The sequence below is a fragment of the Stegodyphus dumicola genome, chromosome 7 (genome assembly GCF_044657685.1).
Source record: "Stegodyphus dumicola isolate Sdum_Otavi_A_Nest chromosome 7, ASM4465768v1".
NCBI lineage: Eukaryota > Metazoa > Arthropoda > Arachnida > Araneae > Eresidae > Stegodyphus > Stegodyphus dumicola.
This window is the reverse complement of record NC_140774.1, coordinates 194,214,569-194,235,620: the sequence shown is the minus strand read 5'-3', so window position 1 is coordinate 194,235,620 and position 21,052 is coordinate 194,214,569. Positions and strand designations below refer to the sequence as shown.

Genomic DNA, 21,052 nt, shown 5'->3' with positions numbered 1-21,052 from the left:
GAAGAATGTCTGTCTGTGTAAATCAAAATCGTAAAAGTAACCGTATTTAGCGTAGGTATAATGAAACACTCAATCGATTTCGAGGACAGCTAAAGGTCCCTCCTCATCAGGAGAAAGAAATACCTAGAAAGAAGAAAATAAAGGAGTCACAGAAACACGTGGTCCTTATCAGCACTGCACGTGGTTATAACTAGATTTTTAATCAGAGTTGCACTGGCCGCCTACTTTTACTGAGCCAGGCTATCTGATAGAGCATGAAAAATTAGCAAAGTTAAAATAGGGAGCGAGGGGCAAATGCACCTTACGCTCAAAATCTGAACTTTAAATAATGGTCTGTCTGTGTGTTTGTTCGCGATTAACTCGGTCACTACTATAGCTATCGTCACCAAATTTTTTACAATTCTTCTCTGGGTCCTAAACCCAAACCTTTTCTTCGTCAGCTTCCATATTGGATAATAGCGCACTTTAGGTTCTGCCTCTTTCTATAAAGATGCTATATCCCTACGCTATCTTCCTATCGCTACAATATCAAAAATGTAAATATTCTGGAAATAGGCACGGTTAGAGTGCCAAGTGAATTGCGGCCACAAATGTCAATTTAAATAAAAATGGAATTTAATCCCCAAAAAGATGCTGCAGGAAAACAGGTGGTTGTCACTCAATAGCTGATCTCCTCTTGACAAAGTAAAAGTCAAAAAATGATAATACCGCTTTTCCATGTGTATTTTTATTTCCATTTCATTAGTTCTTTAATTAAAGGTTTGTTTTATCATTTTTTCAATGGCAGTCCCATTTTGACTGCTATAATTTTAACAAATGCAAAGTTATTTTTATAATTTTAGCATCACAATATCATTACTTTATATTTTTGGCTGAATTTCTTTTGCCTTTATAGTTATTAAGTGTCTTTACTTTACATTAGCAATTAATTAAATCTTTGCAGCAATTTGCGCAGGATGAATTTTTAAGGTCCACTCAAAATTTGACCTGCGTATTTAATTTCAAAATATTCAATTTTTAATGGCATTTTTAACTTGCCTCGACTCAAATTATTGCAAAAAGCCACGTTTTGTAAAAGTCGCCCAATCAGTTTTTAAAAAATTTAGATTTATCCTCTCCGTGTTAATTGAATTTAAGAAGAAGCTATTTAAAAAGCTGAGATGTCCTCTTTATCTTCTTGAGAAAACTCCTGTGGGTGATTTACCAAGAGAAAGTAGTACGCTCTTTCGCAAAAACATCGAAGCTGCAAAAGAAGGGCTTTTGCGATCGTGACGAAATTTGGTATGCAAAAACATCTTGATCGAACATGCAAGTGATCAAAGTTTCAAGGCAAATGAACAGAAATTGCGATGATAGCACGCATTTCTTGTGCACAATTCACAAAGTATAAAACCAGGAACAGAGGCGGAAAATGTATCTTTTTTTGTTGCCGCCATTATAATTCCGTAAAGAAGCAACTGAAGATGCCATTACGACGATATCGAAGACCTTACAGACAACTAAACGACTTCGAACGTGGTCGCATTGTAGGTTTGCGTGAAGCTGGGTGGTGATATCCAGCAATAGGCCGCCACTTGCAGCGTACAGACACTGCTATGCAAAGATGTTGGCAGCAATGGCTGCTACAAGGAAATTGCCGACGAAACGAAGGCTCTGGAAGACCAAGGAGCACAAATGTGAGGCAAGCTAGGATGATTGTTCGCCAGGCCCGAATCGCCCCAACGGTATCATTGTCGACTATTCAACGCACTGCAGTCACGTCTGTACCTCCCGTGATACCATCCACCATCTCACGGCGCTTGTCTGAGGCGAGGTTACGTTCACAGAGGCCTTTAAGACGTTTGCCTTTGACCTCACAACATCGGCGGAATCGTCTGCAGTGGTGTCGCAGCCGATCATCATGGCTGCCATCAAACTGCCATCGTATAGTGTTAGCAATGAATCCCGCTTCACACTTGAAGAAGATGACCACCATGTTCGTGTCTGGAGAGGACGGGACCAGCGGTCCCAATCAGCCTTTGACATTTTACAAAGGTTTACAACCATAATCCCTGGTATCTTTAGTCATCCTCCGTACATCTTTAACAGCTCAACGATATGTTGATACCATCCTGCGGCCGGTTGCATTACCCTTCATGGCACGTTATCCTGGGGCCATTTTCCAACAAGATACCGCCAGGCCACATACCACTTGCATATCTCTGGACTGTCACCGTGCGATTAATATTCTTCCTTCGCCAGCAAGGTCAAGAGACGTTTCACCAATCCAGCATGTCTGGGACATGGTAGGTCGCCAGATTCGGGCACCACAAAATATCGCAGATCTGGAGTGACAACTGATGAATGCCTGGCAAAATGTGTCGCAGGATGACATTAGGAAGCTCTACTAATCCTTGCCTCCATGGATTCAAGCATGCATTGTCGCCAGGGGCGGTTCGACCATCTGCTAATTTGAACACTCAATGGATGATTGTGAGCCGTGAACAGGTACTATGATCTTGGTTTTTTAATCATTTTATTATCTGTGTATGAGCTATGCACATATTCAACTTCATCAAAAACAACCACTTTCTTCATGGTGCTTCGAGTTTTTTGCAAAAGAGTTTATATGGCATTCGTGTTATCCACGGGGGGTAAACAAATGAAGGCACATTTACAATAATCAATTCGGTGGGGCGCGAATGCATTTTGAACTATTTATGTTCAAGCCATTTGGCTACCGGCTATCCAAAAGCTGTCAGATAGCAAAAGATTGAAAATTTAGAAATTAAACTAAAATTGGTTTCTATCATCTCTTTCACAAATGTGAATTGCTGTTTGTTTAAAAGAGAAGTAACTAAAGATTCTCTGTTGCCATTTACAGCACAAAATAAAATTTAAAGGTTTTACGTAATGTGTAATATTTTATCAGTTCGCAAACGAGAAGGAAAACGAAATGCACAAATCTGTGAAAAATAGAAATTCTGCCGAGAAAGAGAAGAGAAAGCAAGGGGGGAAGAGAGAAATTCTATGAGAATTAGAAAATTCTGCTAAGTTCCCTTTGCCGGAGGTGGTCGCGGAACAAGCAACCATAATGCTAATAAACTGAGCGAACAAATAAATTTCGAATTTTAATATTGGAAGCATTCTGGGAAATGAAAGATCTATTCACAGTTACTGTTTTTCAGTTAAAAAAAGCAAATTATTTCATTAATTAGCTTTCTGTAAAGCTCATTAACATGTATTCATTTCAGGAAAGGTTTGGGTGCTTGCCTTGAAGACGACAACACATACGTTCTAGAAGGTGTAGACCACGAATCGAATGGTAAATTGCCAGGAGAGAGATTCGATCTCGAAGATCAATGCCAGCTGTCTCTAGGAAACGAATTCAAGCCACATGTTGTTCCGAAGTCTCCGTTCAATGTAAGTAGTCGATATGTAAAATTAAGCATACCTCTTTAATAGGTTCAGGTAAAAGTATGGGGGAAACAAGGAATGTACTATGGGTCACCTGATAATGCCTTCCCATGCTAACTAACTCATAATTTTCTTTTTCAAGCTTTATAGGAGTTTGCAAAGAAAGGTTAAGAAAATGAGCAAAGGAAGTTTTCCAGAGGACCTAGAGTTTACTATTACTTTACATCGTAGATTCCCATTGTACACCTTGCATCCAGTATCTATTAATGACTACACATAGTAAGGTATAAAACAGCATAAAAAGAAATTACCAGACAATTACGGTGTTATGGAAATTAGCAAGTGCAAAAAATGAATGATTTAGGACATAAAGACATTGCAATATACGCTGGTTTCCAAAAATTAAGAAAAAATCACAAAAAATAGCGATAAATCGTTCAAAAATAAGCCAATCCATATAAAATTTGAATATGTTGTCAAATGCGAATTGCAGAGTAAAACAAACTACTGTATACAAACTAGAGACTCTGCAATCGAAATGCGTCATCTGAGAAGAGCATAAAATTGCAAGTTTCAGAGCAATCCTGCAAATTTCACTGTGATACTGAGATGAGAAATTTGGGATAGCCAGTTGGTAGCAATGACTTCTACGCATCACTTTCCCGATGAACTGGGATGGAGAGCTATTGGAAGACTAGATCAGACTAGATATCACAGATCTGGAGGGACAACTGATGAATGCCTGGCAAAATGTGTCACAGGATGACATTAGGAAGCTCTACTAATCCTTGCCTCCATGGATTCAAGCATGCATTGTCGCCAGGGGCAGGACAAAGTCAGACAGAAGTGACCAGATGGCTAAATGTGAGATCCTTCTCTTGTTCATAGACTTTGACAACAGTTTCTAACCTCAGATTTGGCATCCACGGGGTTCAGCCAAGGACAGCCAGCCGCCCAGACGAGCGCCGATGACCGATATTTGTTGTTATGCGCACGAAGGAATAGAGCTTTATCTCAGATCCTTCCTTGCTGCAGCCACTAGAAGGATGGAATCAACGTAAACCGTGCGCAGAAAGTTTCACGTAAGGTCTGTACAAGAGCCGACCAGTCATTTGCGTGCTACGCACGTCATGTCATAGAAGGGAACGTTTGAGGTAGGCACGTCAACATGTCCGTTTAACGAATGATCAGTGGAGGGCTGTTCTCTTTAGAGATGAGTCCATGTGTACTTTAGAGATGAGTACAAAGTGAAAGTAGGCGTTATTTGATTTGGACAGAGCCTGGAACCCGTTATCATTCTTTAAACATCCGTCGAAGAGATACATAAGGGAAGAGGAAGTGTCTGTGTTTTGGATGGTATCTCTTTGCGTGAACGCCCATACCCACATGTCCTTCCACGTAAAACCATCAGGCCTATAGAGATGACATCCATGATGCTTAAGTAAACCATCAGGCCTATAGAGATGACATCCATGATGCTTAAGTAAACCATCATTTAGGGGTAGGTGATAATTTCTGCAGGGTAACAACGTGAAACCCTACAGGGCTCGCATCGTGGATGATTTTCTTCAGAAGCAAACAATTCTGTGCATGGATTGACCAGCTCGGTCACCGGACCTAAATCCTATCGAGCATCTTTGGGATGCTTTTAGAAAGACGAATAGCTGCTCTCAATTCTGCTTTTCAGACCTTTGCCACGCTTACTGCTTTTCAAAAACAGTGACTCTCACTTCCTACGGAACTGATAGATTGTATAACAGACAGCATCGCACTTCGCTCTATGTATTGTATGTATCGTATGCTCTATGTATGGTCATAGGCACTCTATGTCTTTTTGCTCGTTCGCTTGTTTTCTGTAGAAACTCTTAGTTTGAATTGCAAAAATAGTTTTTCAGTTATTTTACCTGCATTTGGTGTTTTATATTTTTCAATTTTTGATATAAAGACATTTTGAGGTTTTATATATTTTTGCCTTGTCACGAAGTGAGGACTAAATTAATTGAATGAGAAATATGTCTCTAATGAAATTCGAGGAAATAAATAAAAGGCATGGGAAAATGTGTATAATTTAATATACCGTACGAGGAAGTCGTGTGTTTTCAATTATGTAAATCTAAAACTCGAACAAAATTTTACAATTTAAGAAGATCCCTTATTCTTTGAAGTATGCTCTCGATCTCTTTTACGTACGGTCTCTTACAGAACGTACCTGCAGGAATATCTTGAGTTTTGATTCCAGTCAGTCCTTTTTATGTATTTATAGTACATTTACATGAACATGGTAAAACATTTCTAATTCAGTTCATATCCGCGTAGGCAGACACTCTATATACATGGAAGGAATTCCATGTGATTTTATTAAGCATCTCACATTGTATCCATAATTCATTATCTACTACACATCCAAAATCTCAAATCCATATCCCTGTATATCTGAAAGCAATGTGTCTCGTCAAAATCAACAAAACTGAAAAAATGCGGAGTATTAACACCGAATTGTTCGCAGAAGATAGATAGTCGTATTTTATTGTTCTCATTGTTTTTAACCTAGAAAGTCTATTAATTTCGTTTTGGTATTTTGAGTTGAAAACTTTAAATCTCCGTTTCACTTTTCAAATTGTTGCCACCAAATAAATATTATCGTCCTGTGTTATATTTAAAGAAATTAAATAAATAAGAATCTGCATAAATATATGTATGTTTCTCACACTGTGATAAAGTAACGGTACTTAGAGCCATCCAATTCTGAATAACGTAATCCTCCACCGAATGTGGACATTCGGAAACCTTAATTTGGAATTTGTTTTATTATCGATTTCATATTTTTTAACATTGTAACGAATTTTTGATTGAGAAACTCCACGATTTCAAAGCGAGCCTGGCAACACTGTACGGTAAAATAAAATAAAAAAAAAAAATTATCTCCAGCGCGCGAGACTGTGTAACGGAAATTCTAAAGATAGGCTCATTTTAAAATTATTTTGCGATATTGCTGTTGAACTAAATTTTATGGTTTAAGTGCGAAGAATAAGATATTTAATGAATAAAGGTGACACACAAAACCTTATTATTATTTTAAAAATAATTAATAATTAATTAATAATTAATAATTATTTAATAATAATTAATTAATAAAATTATTATTTTAATAATAATAATAAAAAGCCGCTTTCAGATTTTTCTCTTTTTTAATTTTACTTTATTTAATATTTTACTTTACTTTATTTACTTTATTTAATATTTATTATAATATTACAGACTTAAACTGATTACTGAATTTTTCTTAATCTCAGGTAACTGAAAAACTGTAGTTTTGTCGTGAAATGTGGTTTGAATTTCCTTCATTGTGTCAGACACAAATTCGGCAATATCAAACTTATTTTTTACTGTTTCTTCTCACTATGTAATGACTTATTCCGTGTTTTGTTCCGTGTCTTTTATTCACCTTTCATTGTGTTTCAGGATGTATGCAGAGAACTGTGGTGCGTATCCGGTCTGTGGGCGTCCGTGGCTCATCCGGCACTGGAAGGAAGCACTTGTGGATCTGGGAAAGTAATTCCGCTTTTGATACTTTTGAACTACTCATAAAAATCAGCACAATGCTTTTGGTCTCAATAGCTTGTATTCAATATTCTGTGCTTTATCATTTTCCAAAAAGTATTACGTAATAATAAATGTAGAAAACGTGACAATGACGTAAACATATAGCGCTCGTAAAAAATATTGCGTCATAGAGGAAGATATTTTATCCTTGAAAACAAGAAAGAGATTCATAAATTCTTCCAATAATAAAAAATCCATGTTTTTTAACCCAAAGGGCGTTAGCCCAGAAGAGCTCTTCATTTCGTTTTGGCATTTTGCGTTGAAAACTTTAAATGTCGGTCAAATTTTCAAACTGTTGCCACCCAATATTACAGTCCTGTATTATATTTAAAGAAATTAAATAATGAAGAATCTGCAATAAATGCATGTATGTTTCTCGCATTGTGGTGATAAAACTACGGTTACTAGAGCCATCGAATTTTGAACAGCGTACGTTTCCACCGGAATATTGGCATCTGAACCACCAGCGGCCGAGCGGTAAAGTCGCTGAACACTGGTAGTTCGGTCCGAGGTCCGAATCCCGCGAACGGACTGGCTGCATGGGCGTTTTTGTGGTTTTCCCCATGTGTAACGTGTATACGACCCAGTTTCCCTTAGAAAGTCCTCCACGAAGGCATCCCTCCCTCGAGGCTTTGCCTTAATTACACACACGCACATTGGCATCTGAAAGCACAAATTTGGAATTTGTTTTATTATCTATTTCGTATTTTGTAAACTTTAAGGAATTTTTATTAACAAACTCTACGATTTCGAAGCGAACCATGCCAACACTGTGCGGAAAAAAACGTTCTTATCTCCAGCGCTGGAGACTGTGTATCGGAAATTCTTACACCAAGGTCACCTTGGATGATCAAGAGCTTGTATCACACATGCATATTAACTGTTATAAGATAGCTATGGACTTTGGTCCTTCAAATTGTTTTATTAATATATATACAGTATTTAAAGAACTACAAAAGGGTGGAATGTAGTAAATAAAACATTTTTGCTAAAATTATCTTACGATATTGCTGTTGAACTGAATTTTATGGTTTAAGTGCCAAGAGCATTAAATCTAATAATTATAGGTAACCCACAAAACGTTAAAAAAGCACCCATTTGGGCGTAATGTAAAATTTGATAGCTTTCAGATTTTTTAGTCCAACGGGGCAATTTGACCAGAAGGGCTATTAATTTCGTTTTGGCATTTTGCGTTGATTCGTTACAAGTGTTGTTTCATTTTTTAAATTGTTGCCACCGAATATTATCGCCCTGTATCATATTTAAAGAAATTAAATAATGAAGAATCAGCATAAATGTATGTATATTTTTCGAATTGTGATAAAACGACGGTACACAGAGCCATCGAATTTTGAATGATGTAATCCTACTGCGAATATGGGCATCTGGAAGAGGAAATTTGGAATTTGTTTTATGATCGATTTCATATTTGTAAAACTTAACGAATTTTTGATTAACAAACTCAAGGATTTCAAATCGAGCCATGGCAACGTTGTACAGAGAAAAAACTTTTCTCTCCAGCGCGCGAGTTTCTGTATCTGAAATTTTAAAGGATATGCCCCTTTTAAAATTGTTTTGTGATATTGCTGTTGAAATCAATTTTATTGTTTAAGTGCGAATGACACGATATTTAATAGATAAAGGTAACCCATGAAATTTTAATAAAACGTCTCTATGGGCGTAATGTAAAATCTGAAAACTTTCAGAAATTTTTTTTTGTTATGTTTTAAGTTCTTCCACTGTAAAAATTTAAATTTTTCTTGTGGACATTTAGGTGAAGATTATAATTGATTTAGCATAATGTAATCTAAAAGGTTTGAAGATCAGATGTTTTTGCATGTACTTTATTTGCTCAGGGATGAGTGTCTAAGTATTTAAAAAAATATTTTCAATTGTTGTCATACTAAGAAGCAAAACGGATTCAGTATTAAATACGATTTTAATTAAGTAATTTACAAATTTTTTTGCTAAATGTAAGTCAGGTTACTGGACATCCAGGAGTGGACGGACGTATTATGCTCGCTGCTGTGTCATGAATAGAAAAAAATTCAGGATTTTTAACCACTTGCGCTACGATTAAACTTCACGGTTGCGGTGCCGTGCGCTACAATATAACAAGCGGTAAAGTGTCTCATTTACGCCGCTCCGCGTCTTCGAGTGCAATCCAGATCTGTAACTCGAGAAAAAAACTGTTTGAAATTAATCGTTTCTTGACTTATTTCATAACTTCGGACGAATGGTAATATATTTCGCAGGGGAAACCATTTTAATTAACAACGAACTTATTTATTTAGCATTCTAAACATTACAAAAAAAATAACATTCCGGGAATTATCAAGCTCAAAGTAATATATAAAAAATCTGATGTGTACACCACATGACTTCTTTGTACGGAATATTAAATTATATGCATTTTTTCTTGCATTTCATTTAAACTTATTGGATTGAATTAAATCTACTTCGCCGACAGCGCATAAACCACAATAGAATAAATGCATTCTTTAAAATTCACTCTAGTATTTGTTTACCATAGCGACACTCTGGCGCTAGATTCACTTAACAGTATTATATTTCGTTCATATTATAACTCAGAATGCACGAAATTTATATCATGTTAAGAATTATATAATCGTTGCCACATATTCTATTCAAATGCTATAATAAAGCTAGAATGATGTATAAAAGAAATTAAGCAAACAAAGCAAAAAAGAAACAGTTTTTCACAGACGATTGAGTATTTCTCATTCAATGAATTCAGTTCTCACTTCGTGAGAAGGCAAAAATACATAAAAACTCAAAATATGTATATTAAAAATTGCGAAGTAAATTCTAAACACTTATTTCCTCGAAAAAATTCCAAACAGTATTAAGCATGATTTAATTGGCAACAATAAATGAAGGCGTTACCTTTGTTATTGCGAAGCTAAGTTTCTCTAGATTGGTCCATGGTCATATATGGTGGTATAAAGTGGTGGTGGTCCATGGTCATATATGATGGTATAAGGTGGTGGTCCATGGTCATATATAGGTTATATGTGGTGGTTGTCCATGGTTATATATGGTCATATATGGTGGTGGTTCATGGTTATATATGATATAAGGTGGTGGTCCATGGTCATAAATGGGTCATATATTGTCCGTGAAGAAAAACTTACAGTAGTCATTTTAAAATCTGGTACCATATGATCCCTGCAGAGCCTGAACTTACCACCGTATAAACAATTGTTCTAGTCACTATCAAGACTGTTAATTTTGCCTCTGAAGTCGAGTGTGTCTAGATATTGATCTAGCCAGTATGCAGGGATTGCCGGTCCCATTCGACCGCCCCTCGGGGAGGTCATCCGAACATAGTTAGCCCAGGCAAACCTGGCTATCAGTGGGGCCACGAGAAGGCCTATGTCAGATTAGAGGCGTGAAGGGCTATATATTGAACGTCACTTGCCTCTTAACTAATCCCCTCTCAGAAAGGCCAGACTGATACGCAGTCGCATGGACCTCCGACCTAAGGTTCTGCACCAATCAGAGTTATATGTCCATGCGACGGAAAAGAATCTACCATCCACCGCCAGCGGCATTCACTGAATCAATGACAGTAATATTACAATGCTAAATTGACAATGTCATCTATACAATAATTGTTACATAATAATCCGTATGAAAAATAAATATACGATCAATTAATCATTACATTGTCATGGATAGGATCTATGTTGTGGAGAGTGGAACTTATATATTAACCAGTTTTTAAACCTATGTCTTCTTCAATACGTCATAACTTCATGTTCTTATCAGTTACACACCTAATGATGGGTGTCCGTATTATTTTTGCAGTTATCCAGAAAGGCCAGACTAGACCCCGGTCTTCCCCCAATAAGTGGTCGGTGCCGGAAATCCGATCCAACCCCTCCTCAAGGGACAGGTTTTGGCGATTGGGTCGCTTCCTCCCCGGTCGTCCTTTCAGTGAGGGAGAATGTAAAGATTTTCTTCTTCTTTACCGCGTACCTTCTTGGTGTAAACAGAAAGCACGCTCGTCTAACAATCGGAACGTCCGGGGTTCAAGTCCTGGCGACTGCATAGCACATTTTTCATGTATTCTACTTCGAAATAATATAAAACGTCTAATGATCTCTGCATGGTAATCGAATAACAGATACTGCCTACTCAAATTCGCACTCATTTACAAACTGAGACTTCGCTAAACGATATCGGAGAATATCGACAAACGACCAATCTAAGAACAAAATTACGATCGAAGGTTTGATTTTTGAACAAGGAATCTAAAACAATAGTCTTTCCTATTAGAATTCTAATATCTTAGTTTTTCATGTTTCATGACTACTTTACTCGATAGATGGCGCTACATTTATGTTTGCTCTGCTCCGCCTAATGCTTTCGATATAAATATAAATATGGCTCCTCCCATTTTGCAGTTATTTCCCATTTTGCAGTTAGACGAACCTGCGTCTGATCGCCCTCGAATTTGGTGATTGTTTATTCGAAATCTCTGCCCAAATAACATTGCTGATTCGCCTAATTTTAATATACAAAATTTAAAATTTTATTCCTTCTTCTAATTTAATATTTTTTAAACTTTAAACTAAAAAATAATAAATAAAATTTTGCTTATTTTAAAATATCGTGACAGGATTTGGAGACGTCTTTGAAAAAGGAAGTCTAGAACGTATACCCCTCTCGCTGTTGTGTAAATCAAGTATCTGTAAAACTGGTAGTTTCAGATGTAAAGAAAACTCCGAATTCGTTCCAATAATAATAATAACTTAAAAAAGCGAGTGTACTTCAGCCCACCAGCGGCCGAGCGGTAAAGTCGCTGAACACTGGTAGTTCGGTTGAGGTTCGAATCCCGCGAACGGGCTGGCTGGATGTGTGTTTTCGCGGTTTTCTCCATGTGTAACGTGTATACGAGCCAGTTTCCCTTAGAAAGTCCTGCACGAAAGGCATCCCTCCTCTTAGGCAGATAGCCCTAGTGTGCTTTGCCATAATTAAATACACCAACACACCGAGTGTACTTCATTCTAGTTCTTTATTTTTGGTCTTAGATTAATTTTAATGGTATAGAAATGGAGTATGTGTTTTATTTCACACAAGTAAAAGCAGTTTCTTATTTCCATTACTGTAGTAAACATAAAAATAAGGAATATATGTTTAATTGTTTAAGCATCTACAAAAATAAAAATTAATTTAATACTGTTACGAATTTGGTATTTAAAAAGCTAATGTTAGTTCAATTATAAATTAAATGGTTTTATTTCTCGCGCAGTGCAGTGCGTGACGAATATTAAAAGAAAGCTAAGCCGGAAAAATGAAAATACAAGAGCGCGGGCATTAAATAAATAAATATCTCTTTTTGATTTCGAGAAAGTACCGGAAAATTCTAGCGCGTGATTTTAAAATCTTATAAAAGGAGGAAAACATCTCAGTTTGTAGTAGTTGCTTAGTTTGTTGTTGTTTAGAAAACTGCTCTTGTTGATTGTAGCGAATTCGCGGATTAGCGTTCTTTAGCTGTTTTGAATTACGTTCTATTGGATATTTGAGTAGTTAAAAGATAACTACTGTGAGATATTGTAATACTGCATGATAATTTGAGAAAATTTAAGCATTTTTGTTGTGATAATAATAAATTTTTGTTCATTTTTCATCGGACTTGTGCATTCATTTCATAACGAACCCGTACGCACGCAACAATTTTTGGTGTCAGAAGTGGGATTTGAATGCCAATAACAAGAGCGATGGAAGAACAATTCAGGCAAATGATGACTGCATTTACTGCTTTCCAAGAAAAGAGGGAAGGAGCCGTCAACTCCGTTAAAGAAGAAATTTAAGGCGAGATGAAATTGGGCCAAGAATCCGTTAAGGAAGAGATGAAGGCCATTCAAGCTGGTCAATTAACTTTTAAAGACGAAATAAAAGCCGTACAAGTAAAGATTGAAGAAAGTCAATACGAAATGAAAAGAGAAATTGCCTGCATAATAGAAACCAAATTCGATGCTATGGAAGGTAGAATAGATGTGGTTGAAAATAAAGTTGGGCAAATTGAAGAAAAGGTTTCTTCTGTCAAAGATGAAATAGAAGATAGAGTGTCGGCTGTGGAGCGACAAGTCGAAGGAAGAGTTTCGGCCTTCCAAGGACATATTGAACAACAAATCGAAGACAGAATTTCTGCTGTCGTCGCCAAAGAAGTTGACACTTTAAAGAAATTCGTAGCGACGGCAGGGAGCAAGAATGATGATTTTAAATTCTTACCGATGCCTGCTCGTCCATTTCTGAAGCTATCCACATATGATGGGAAGACCTCCTGGCAAGTGTATAAAACACAATTTTCTATAGTGGCGGATGCGAATGGATGGGATTCCCAAACTAAGGCCTATCATCTCGCCGCTTCGCTGAGAGCAGACGCAGCGGATATCCTGCAGACGCTTCCTGAAAACCAAAGACTTGACTTCGAAGCTCTATCCGGCGCATTGGAGCTGCGCTTTGGCGCGAAATGTTTAAAAGACTACAGCAGGCTTCAATTAAAATCCCGTCAACAGAAGCCCACCGAATCACTCCAGGAACTCGCCACGGATGTTGAAAGGCTGTCCCACCTTGCCTTTACGGGAGTGCACGAGAGAAACGAGGGAAATCCTGTCGCTGCAATATTTCGTCGATGGCATCCGGGACCCTGAAATACAGAAAGCACTGCGAATGGCGGATGTTAAAGATTTGAAAAGCGCTTTAGTGTACGCCATGAAATTGGAAGCAGCCCAGCAAGCAACTCTTAGGGATCGCTACCCAGTCAGAGCTGTGCGAGTCCACGACCCAGGGGACCAATTGATGGCTCGTTTAGATGATTTATCCAGACAAGTCGATGCTTTGATACGAAGTAGCAGTGAGAACAAAGTGGCTGTAAGATGTTGGAGATGTGGTTCTGAAGGTCACCTACGACGGCATTGCAGAACACCCCAAGGCACGGATAATGAAACGGATGAGTTGACAAGACCAGTGAATGCTTTAAGATGGAATAGTGGTGAAACAAAACGATCCTAAAGTGCTGGAATTGCGGTGTTGAAGGCCACCTACGAAGGAACTGCAGAACTCCCCAGAGCACGGAAAATAAGGCATACGATTTAAACAGACAATTAAATGCCACGGGAAGGAAAAGGACTGACAAGAAACCAAAGTGCTGGAACTGTGGAGCTGAAGGCCACGTACGAAAGAATTGCAGAACACCCCAGGGTACGAAAATTGAGACAATTTCTGAGCAACGACGCAGGAAACAAATTAATGACCATATCAAGGAACGAAGGTTGCCAGATAATGAAAAACCCTGTTTTCAAGCGCTTAAGATCTCTATAGTGAGTGGCAACAATAACGGACTGTCCATCAATGGGAATATCGATGGAGTTCCTTGCAATATGATCATTGACACAGGAGCTAATGTTACCATCATTAGGAAAGATTTAGCTGAACAGTTTAAAGATAAACTTATTTGGACGCCATCCTGTGTTACCCTTCAGACTGCGTCTGGTGACAAGATCGACATAACTGGGAAGTTAAACGTAAACATCACGTTTGGAAGTGCCGCCTACCATCACACGGCATATGTGGCGGATATTACAGATCCATGCATACTCGGATTGGACTTTTTAAGGAAATACAATTTTTCCTTAGATTTCAAAAACAATAAGCTGCTTTCAGCATCTGATGGCATGACTATCCATCCTCAAAAGGGATCCTCGCCTGGAAATGTCGACGCCTTGTCCGAAAGATCGAGCTCGGGAAGCTGCCGAAATCATACCAGGGTCGAAAAGAAACTCAAGACTACCAGCTATTCTCCATCCCAGAAGCTCTTCGGTCGAGACCTTCGTCTGCCTTGTGACCGCCTGTTTAGTCGCCCTACGGATGCGCCTTCATCGCCTGAGGAACACATCCAAGATGCCCAGGCCCGGTTTGAGGGGATGCACCGTTCTGCACGAAAGCGAGTCAACTTGGCAACGGAGAAAATGAAGACCAGATGCGACACAAGAGCTACTAGACAGAGGAGACAAGGTGTGGTTGTAAAACCCAATTCAACGAAAAGGACTGAGTCCTAAATTACAGTCACCTTCGGATGGTCCATATACAGTGCTGAACACGAATGACGTCATGGTTCGGATCCGTGAGTCTTCGAACTCTCACGACAGGTTAGCTTATTACTATGGCCATAGTACCTAATGTAAATAATTGTAAATAGTATCAGACCATGGTCCTTTTTGTTTATAAATGTGTATTTGATTTGATTTGTATTTAGTATTTGATTTGCATTTAGTATTTGATTTGTATTTAGTATTTGTTTTGTATTTAGTATTTGATAGCATTTGATTTGTTTAAGTTAGTTATTGCATTTATTGTTTATATTGTTTGATATTGTAATGTAATGTTTATGCCTCAGTTGCATTTATGCCACAGTTGTAAGTTTAGCTTCCAGTCCAGGGATTGTACTGCCCGGGACGTGCAGTCCTTGGGAAGGGGGCAGTGTTACGAATTTGGTATTTAAAAAGCTAATGTTAGTTCAATTAGAAATTAAATGGTTTTATTTCTCGCGCAGTGCAGCGCGTGACGAATATTAAAAGAAAGCTAAGCCGGAAAATTGAAAATACAAGAGCGCGTGCGTTAAATAAATAAATATCTCTTTTTGATTTCGAGAAAGTGCTGGAACATTCTAGCGCGTGATTTTAAAATCTTATAAAAGGAGGAAAACATCTCAGTTTGTAGTAGTTGCTTAGTTTGTTGTTGTTTAGAAAACTGCTCTTGTTGATTGTAGCGAATTCGCGGATTAGCATTCTTTAGCTGTTTTGAATGACGTTCTATTGGGCATTTGAGTAGTTAAAAGATAACTACTGTGAGATATTGTAATACTGCATGATAATTTGAGAAAATTTAAGCATTTTTGTTGTGATAATAATAAATTTTTGTTCATTTTTCATCGGACTTGTGCATTCATTTCATAACGAACCCGTACGCACGCAACAATACTTTTATTTTATTTCAAACAAAAACAATTTGTGTGTTTAAGACGTCTCTTCAAGTTCATCAAAATTAGTGCATTTTGTGTTTTCTCTAAAAGAAAAGTTGGTTAATCTTTGGATTATGGTAACTTGGGGATTTTTTGGCGAAAATGTGGCGACCAACCCTGCTACAGCAACCTCTAGTTTTGTTTTGGACGCCATTTTGTTTTCACGAAGTAAAGGCATGTTTTTTTTTTTACTCAACATTTTTTGCAACAATCTGCTAGCCGAATTACGTTTATACTAGAACTTTTATGGAACAAAAATGCTTAATCATGTCGAAGATTAGGTGCGAAATTGGGAGAAAGTGCAGAATCGCAAACTGCTTGCCGCGATTTTAAGAATTGCACATACACGGTATCATCCATGTACACGTCGACCTATTTTCACTTAAAAAAACATCCCAGAATTGCACAAAAATGGCATTGCGCACACTCTTGACTTTATCCATGCACACTGCTAAAGTCCTAGCTAGTAACCTTTATCGCCTTACCAAAATGTCGCCGAACTACCTTTTATCATATTCCAAAGATTAGCCGAAAAGTAAAGCGTACTCAATAAATGTACTGTGAAACTTCTCCTGGCAATTAATTACCTTTACATATTGTTACGTGTAACGGGTTTGTAATAGATTGAATGTACAAGTCCGATATTAATTTAATAAAATTTATTCTTATCAACAGAAATATATGAGAACACTGAAATTTTCCTCAGAGATATTCGTTTAAGGGTTCACAATATCACGCAATATAATCAGTAATTATACTTCAGACCATTAAAATCGTTAACTACGACACAATACATAGCGCATTTAAAGAGAAGGCTAACTCGGGTTTTTTCCAACTCACGCGAAAAGGTAAGAACTGGCAACAATAGTAACTAAGCAACTAAGCTAAGATGCTATCTGTCTGACTTTTTATAGTTTTCAACCGGTCGCGAGATATTTCTAGTACTCTCTGCTTCTGGAGATTTCTGGAAAACAACAAGAGGATGGAATTACGATTACAGCCAACATAGTGGTCGATTACATTTGTTCAATTTCGATACAAATTACCGAGAAATACATTTACTCAATGTTAAATGCAAGTGCCCCTGTTATCTTACTTTTTCTGTGCAGCTTTCTCTTAAAATTTGTCTCGTGTTGGATTGCACTGAGAAATACAACAATTTCAATTATAATCCTACTAAAATTAGCTATTTAAATAACAAAATTCTTAACAATATGATTAATATTTCTGATAACACATGCACAGAGTAATATTGAACTTCATCTCTCTAAGACGATACTCTCCACCGAAAACAAAAATACCTGGAACTGTTAATGGTCGTCTCAGGGAGGATTAATTGCAACTTCCTTTTTTACTTCCTTGTACGAAGTAAAAAGGAAGTATTGTAATCCCGAAAAGTTTCAGGTAGCATATTTCAACGAAAATATCCATTTTGACCGCTATCGAATCAAATTTAACGATGTCTTTGCGTGACATCTGTACGTAAAGACAGAATAAAAGACTCTTTTCCTCCAAAAAAAATTGCAAAAGTGCTTTAAAATGAATTCTGAAGAGAATTTTTCGTGGCGTTCGTATTTCGCATAACTCAAAAACGAGTAGCCTCAGAACGTTGAAATTTTGTATATAGGACTCTTATAACATGTAGATGTGCACCTCGTATTTTGGTTGCAATCGGCCGCATCAAACGCATATTTATTTATATATATATATATCCACTCTGTTACCCGGCTCAGTGATCTCAGTTTCTTTACTCTTATATGTTTGTAAATTGCGCATTTTTTGCTTTAAAAATGATTGAATTATGTTCTTATCTTCCGGTTAAAATTTTTATGCCTTTAGGAAATCTACAAGCAATATTTGTACAATTAATCAACAATTTAAAAGCTGTTTAAGCGCGGTTAAGCCTAATTTTTTAAACAACATGGCGGACATATTTGTTTACATTTGAAACAGCAGAATAGTAGATTTGGTGCCAATCTAGAGAGAGTAAGCTTCGCAACAACAAAGATTCATTTATTATTTCGAATTAAATCATGCTTAATCCTTTCTGGGATGTTTTCGAGGATATAAGTGTTTAAGATTTACTTAGTAATTTTTAATATAGATAATATTTTGAGTTTTTATGTATTTTTGCCTTGTCGCCAAATGAGAACTGAATTAATTGAATGAGAAATACTGAATCGTCTGGGAAAAACTGTTTGTTTTGTTTGCTTAATATCTTTTATGCATCGTTCTAGATTTATTATAGTATTTGAATAGAACATGTGACAACGATTAGATAATTCTTCAAATGATATAAATTTTGTGCATTCTGAGTTATAATATGAACGAAATGTAAAACTGTTAAGTGAACCTATCGCCAGAGTGTCGCTATGGTAAACAAATACAGTGAATTTAAAGAGTGCATCGTGGTTTATGCGCTATCGACGAAATAAATTTAATTCAATAAGTTTAAAGGAAATGCAAGAAAATATGCGTATAATTTAATATTCCGTACAAGGAAGTCATGTGGTGTACACATCAGATTTTTTAGCTGTTATGATCTTTGTTGAAATGTGACAAGATAACCGGTAAAATTGTATTCTTTCATTTTCATCACAGCAAACAAGTATTTGATGGATAGTAAATAGTCATCCCAGTTATCCGAATGGACCCTGACCCCAGTTTGTCCGGATAACTGAAGTTCTAGTGTATTTTCTGAATAGCAGTTTATTACGCAAAAGCAGGAACCAGTACGTACGAATAAAAACTAATAATTTCAATGCTTTCTTACCACACGCACATGCATTAGCAATATCCAAGGGGCGCTGTTACCATAATTGCTTTTTGCAGAGAAAATAAATTTTTCTTACATGTCGACCTTGAGCATAAAAGAATCATCTCAGCGAGAAGTTTCGATTCCTGGGAAGATTTTTATGACAGAGACTCCCTGCCATTTTACTCTCGGTATTCATTTCTATGCACATTGCTTATCTTCGAAGAACTCGTCAAGGAGACTGAATTTATCTTTCGAAGTCGGGCGAAAATTCAAATATTTTCTTGCTTAAATGTTTTGTAAATGTTTGTTGAAGAAAACTCTGAATCATCATATAACAAAAGCGTTTATTGAGTTTTCAGAGAAACTCTAAAAGTGGATTATATTTAAATCACATTACTATTATGGATCTCAATACTGTTGTAAAATGGATCTCAATTCTCAATACTGGATCTCAATACTGTTCACGATGCTAAAGCCAAATCGTGTAGTTGTCTAAAAAGAGAATTAGAAGTACACAAAAGAAACACAAACTATGTATAAATTCTGTATTATTCAATTAAATATACAACACTGCAAAAAAAGGAGCAAGAGAAGATTGTACAGCAAGTAATATAAATTTTTTTTTTTTTTTTTTAAAGTCAATTCCTACCTAGGCTGACAAAGAAAAATTTTAAAAACACACACAAAAAAATTTAAATTAAAAATTTTAAAAAATTAATATGTGAAAAAACTATATTAACATCGTCATCCACTACAAGTTAAAAAATGTATTTTCACTTGAATGGATGAATAAAAAGTATTTTATAAACGACTGAAAATTAATTAATTAATTAATTAAAAATAATTAAATAAAGCATTTTTATCAAAAACATCAAAAATTACAAAAATGAAAAAAAAATTAAAAACACAAAAAGAAAATTTTTAAAGTAAAAATTTTAAATGTGTTTTTGAACTTGAATGGATGAATAAAAAGTACTTTATTAACGATTAAAAATTAATTAAATAAAAAATTAAATTCCTACTTCAAACAAAGAAAAGAAAAAGAAACAAAAGACAAAATTTTAAACAATAAAGAAAAATTTTTAAATGAAAAGAAAAAATTTAATTAAAAATTTAAAAAAATTTAAACTTTTAATAATAATAATAATTCATAAAAATTACTTAATAATAATAAAAATAATTAAATAAAACATTTTTAAAGTCAATTCCTACTTAGGTCAACAAAGAAAAAATTTTAAAAATGCAGAAATTTTCTTTTTAGATTAACAATTTAAAATATTTTAAAATGTGAAAAAACTGTATTAACATTAAGTGTCATCCACTGCAAGTTTAAAAAAAATGTATTTGAACTTGAGTGGATGAATAAAAAGTATTTTATTAACGATTGAAAATTTGAACGAGATATAGGGTGAGTGTGAGCTAATTGTAGGAATTTAAAAATTACCAGCCGTTAAATTCATCCGCGTTTAGGATATAGGATATATACATTCCATCGGTAAAGAAAAACACCTTTACCCTAATTTGTTTTTATGATCACCTTCCATATATCTGTATTCTAAACAAAGGCTATGCCAGGTGGACCAAAGGAGACGTCCAACTCTAGGAAAACGAGGATACAATAAACATATCTTAGGGAATCGTATGGTTTATATGAGCTTTGAATCAAAAAACGTGAATGAGTTTTCTGATACCACACAAATTCTTTGTTTCATTATCCATGTAGAACTCTCTCTATTGAAGGCTAATGCTGAGTTACTGCAAAACCACAAAGATAAAGAAATTATGCAAAATAATAATAAAAAATCTGAAATGTTTCAGATTCTGAAATGTTTTTAAATCTGAAATGCTTCAGATTTTAAATTACGTCCAAAGGAGCGTTTTTTAATCGTTTTGTGTGTTTCCTTTATTTATTAAATATCATGTTCTTTGCACTTAAACCATAAAATTTAGTTCAATAGCAATGTCGCAAAATAATTTTAAATTGAGCGTATTTTTAGAATTTCCGATACACAGCTCGACGCGCTGGTGATAAAAAGGTTTATTTTCCCCCGTAAGAGTGTTGCCATTGCTCGCTTTGAAATCGTTGAATTTGTTACTCAAAAATTCGTTAAAGGTTTACAAAATATGAAAACGATAATAAAAAAATTCCAAATTGGGATTTCAGATGCCCATATTCGCAGTAGGATTACGTCATTCAAAATTCGATGGCTCTGTGTACCGTTGTTTTATCGCAATGCGGGAAA

The 21,052-nt window shown here is 36.0% G+C and overlaps 1 protein-coding gene across 2 annotated transcripts in view; it reads left to right on the top strand.

The window, feature by feature from the left end:
- LOC118204990 (A disintegrin and metalloproteinase with thrombospondin motifs adt-1-like) overlaps positions 1–21,052 on the top strand; it is a 191,311-nt gene that overhangs the window by 159,084 nt on the left and 11,175 nt on the right. For both annotated transcript variants that reach the window (XM_085819796.1, XM_085819795.1), the window contains exons 11-12: positions 3,234–3,402; positions 6,859–6,948. In XM_085819796.1, the coding sequence (XP_085675922.1) occupies positions 3,234–3,402; positions 6,859–6,948 (259 nt within the window). The remainder of the gene's footprint in view (positions 1–3,233; positions 3,403–6,858; positions 6,949–21,052) is intronic.